The sequence below is a fragment of the Gossypium raimondii genome, chromosome 3 (genome assembly GCF_025698545.1).
Source record: "Gossypium raimondii isolate GPD5lz chromosome 3, ASM2569854v1, whole genome shotgun sequence".
In the NCBI taxonomy this organism is placed as follows: Eukaryota; Viridiplantae; Streptophyta; class Magnoliopsida; order Malvales; family Malvaceae; genus Gossypium; species Gossypium raimondii.
Genome location: NC_068567.1, coordinates 15945386 through 15948822, shown reverse-complemented (window position 1 = coordinate 15948822; position 3437 = coordinate 15945386). Strand labels below are relative to the sequence as shown.

Below are 3437 nucleotides of genomic sequence, written 5' to 3'. Positions count from 1 at the left end.
TGTTAGATAGATGGCGAATTTGACTTATATTATAGTACTGATTGTTAGAATTAATTAAAAGCAAAAAGAAAAAAAAAAGCCACCTTTGTTCTTCTCAAGTTACAGGCTTTTTTTTATATCAGTGACATTCACTCTCGGTAACCGAGAGAAAACCCTCCATTTCCATTTAAAATCATATTCTACGGATATGCCATCAATTTCCCTCCCAATTCCCAAGCCTAGGTTGGGTATTGGCCCACAAATCAACTACCAAAACTTTTATTTTTAAATCCTTAAATAAATGCACCTAAATTTACTCTCCACTAGAGAAGTAGATAGAATAGATCATATAACTTTATGAAAGTCTTCCAAGCAACAGAATCATAAGATAAGTTTAGATCATGCATTTCCTTTGAATATTCTAACACCACCACCCACGACAACCACCTACTTTTGTTTTCTAATTTTGTACAAAGTTATATTTTTCAAGAGGGCACCAATGAATGTTTGAGTGCAAGAAGCCAACTTTGTCTTTCTTCTTTCCCCCAAACAAAAGAAAGAAAAAGCCAATCATCATCGTCAAACCAGATCGTATTTGGAACTAAGTTTAGATTCAGTTCTTTTTCTTTTTAGGCTTCACCTGCCTTCTGGGTGCAACGGGAATAGCTCTAGAGTTCTGGTTTCCTCCTCTTTAAACGACGACGATGATCCGCTTTCTTCTTCAATGTACTCAAATGACCAGCTCCTGCATTTTCTCTTATATGGACCATCCTCCTGTATTAAAGAATGGGCTTCATATTTATAGAAAAAAGAATGAGAAAACAACATACAAGGGGTTTGGGAGGTACCCTAGTATTCAAAGTTATGGTGGTAATGGGAGGTGAGTTAAGGACAAGGCTGTTGCGCTTCTGCTTTTGTCGCTCGCGAGCTTTGTGGTTTTGGAACCAGTAGAAAACGTTTTTGCCTTCGATCTTGCCGTACTTGCCTAGCTGCACAGTGATTTGTTCGATTTGTTGTGCGTTTGGGGTTCGCATCCCTCCTCTGTACATCATCTCCAAAATCCCGATCTGCTCTTGCGTTGGACTCCATCGCGTACCTCCTGCTCCTGCTTGCATATCCACCTGCATAACATAATTCCTTTCTTTTTCAGACTTATTCCTACATTCTTTACATGATCATTAACATCTTAATTAATTAAGTTCAAAATTTCATCCTTCTCCGCTGATCACCATTGCGAACAAAAGGGTTACTCGGATACTGAAAGAGTAGTTAGCTTTGAAGCAAAAAAAAAAAAGGAAGGTAAGAGGTGATCAGGCTGAGTTATATATGTTCAGCCAACTTGACGCGGTAATGAAAGAAAGAGTGAAGGGTACATGTAATTAATGTAGTGTACCTGAGGAGAATGCGGCTGCTGGTAAGAGGAGGCAAGCTTTGTAGGGGTAGGTTTGGGTGTAATGAAGGTCTTAAGGTGGAAAGAAGAAAGGGTATTACTATTATGAGTGCGTAGGGGGTTGCAGGCAAGGGAGAGGGATGGTTCGTGCTCCCACAATCCACGTGACAACTCATGCACCTTCATGTTTCCCATAGTGAAGGAGTGAATAACGGAGAGAGGTGAATTATATAGAAGATGAGAGATGGCATAGAAATAACGAAAGTGCGATATGAGGTGGTTCTTTGAACAGACAGGACCAAATGATGAGGTGAGGTTGACTTGTGATTTCTCATATTTTAAAAAAGCCAAAAGAAGAATAAAGAAACATAGAGAAAAAAGGGGGGGAGTTGAAACAGCAGAAGAGAGCACAATTGAGTGACCATGTCTTTAAAGCCTATTCTTATTACTTTTATATACTAAAATAATATATTAAAATAAAATTTAAAAGAGAGATCTATTTACATACATGTAAAATTAAAATATTTTATATTTTTTTATATTTTTTTACATAATTAATATTTTAATAATTCAAACATTATATATAATGCTCGAGTCATGTAGGTCATTTATATCAAGTATTTTGGAATAAATTAAAAAAATTAACTATTTATTTCATTTAAAAGACTTCCAACCATTAAATATATATTAGTATAAACAATATTTTAACTATGAGGTATGATGTAGACTTGTCTAAAGGTCGAGTAGCCCTCCCAGCCCGATAGTCGAGCTAGTCTTAGACTAGGATTTTTGCACCTCGGGTTGGCTCCACCCAAATTTAATTTAAATAATAAAATTAATTTAAAAATAATTATAAAAGCTTATAAAATATCAATAAAAATATTATTTTATTATTTTTTAATAATAAAATGAACTTTTTAGGTGGGTTGAGCCAAAAACAAGTTTGGGCATGAATCTTTTTTTTTGGAACTGGGCCTTGACTCAGCTTGTCTCATAAACACCTCTAGTGTGGTGTATTGGTTGCTTACGTCATCTCTTAAACATATGGTTAAAAGTTTGATTCTCACTCATGAGAATGAAGCATATTTTATGGCCGATTATTTATCTCTTTAACTAACACCTACAGTGAGAGGGTTAGTTATTGCTATCCTGATTATAACTAAAAAATATAGACAATATTTTAAATCAATATAATAAACATATTGGATCAATTCAAAATTTTACATGCATGACATGTATAAATATCTCGATGAATTCAAATTAATCTTATAAAAAATTATAAAGAAATAGAATCATTTTAATTTTACACTGATATATCCCTCACCTAAAATTTAATACCAGTTATTTGTATCATTTTAATATATACATATCAGTTATTAATTTTTTTTATGTCGTATTCGGTTTGCAGCGCCTTAAAATAAAATAAAAGAGGGGGTTGGGGAGTACAATCGGGTTGGGGATTCATTTTTCTAATAATCTCGGGGGATTCACTTTTATTGCTTCTTTCTTTCTTTAGTCTCTCTTAACTCCTATTCAAATTTACTTTTAGTTATAATTTAATTTAATGTGTTATGAATGCATATATTAAATTATATGGATAATAAATCATATTGTGTCACAAATTTAAAAAAGTTACTATATATTTTTTAATTTAAAACAAAACAATTTTATTCTTTTAAAAAGAAAAGCATTTTTTCTATTAACCCCATATTATAATCAATCATTATTAATATAAAGGGTAAGTTACATCTTGATCACTAAACTATTAGTAAATTTATATTTTGGTACTTAATTTCAAAAAGTTATAAAATGATAACTGAACTATTCAAAAGTTTTCATCTAAGTCACCGGATTGCTAAAATCGTTGTTGTGTAACATTTTCTGTTTGCAATACCTGCACCAATTAAAAGTTGTCTTTCCCTTTTTCTTCTACAATTCAATTTTTTTATAAAGCAATTTTGAATGTCACAACTCTACGAATCAAAAACTGATCATCAGATCGGCTTGAATCTAATGTACGTTCTTTTACTTGTCGATGGGTACTAACCCACTATACTGATCTTCGAAT

The 3437-nt window shown here is 32.7% G+C and overlaps 1 protein-coding gene across 1 annotated transcript; it reads right to left on the bottom strand.

Moving 5' to 3' along the window:
• Window positions 1-256: 256 nt before the first annotated feature.
• Window positions 257-1706, bottom strand: LOC105796129 (WUSCHEL-related homeobox 4). Its single transcript, XM_012625741.2, has 3 exons — window positions 1373-1706; window positions 828-1100; window positions 257-753 (listed from the first exon to the last, which is right to left on the bottom strand). The coding sequence occupies exons 1-3, from the start codon at window positions 1562-1564 to the stop codon at window positions 616-618; spliced, it is 603 nt and encodes a 200-aa protein (XP_012481195.1). The 5' UTR covers window positions 1565-1706; the 3' UTR covers window positions 257-615.
• Window positions 1707-3437: the final 1731 nt, after the last annotated feature.

What these genes read in the sequence shown, in the direction of transcription:
- LOC105796129 (XM_012625741.2), bottom strand. Translation starts at nt 1,564, where the DNA reads ATGGGAAACATGAAGGTGCATGAGTTGTCACGTGGATTGTGGGAGCAC. An exon ending in AGCAGCCGCATTCTCCTCAG is followed by an intron (nt 1,101 to 1,372) that starts GTACACTACATT and finishes TATGTTATGCAG; the next exon opens with GTGGATATGCAAGCAGGAGC. An exon ending in CCATAACTTTGAATACTAGG is followed by an intron (nt 754 to 827) that starts GTACCTCCCAAA and finishes TCTTTAATACAG; the next exon opens with GAGGATGGTCCATATAAGAG.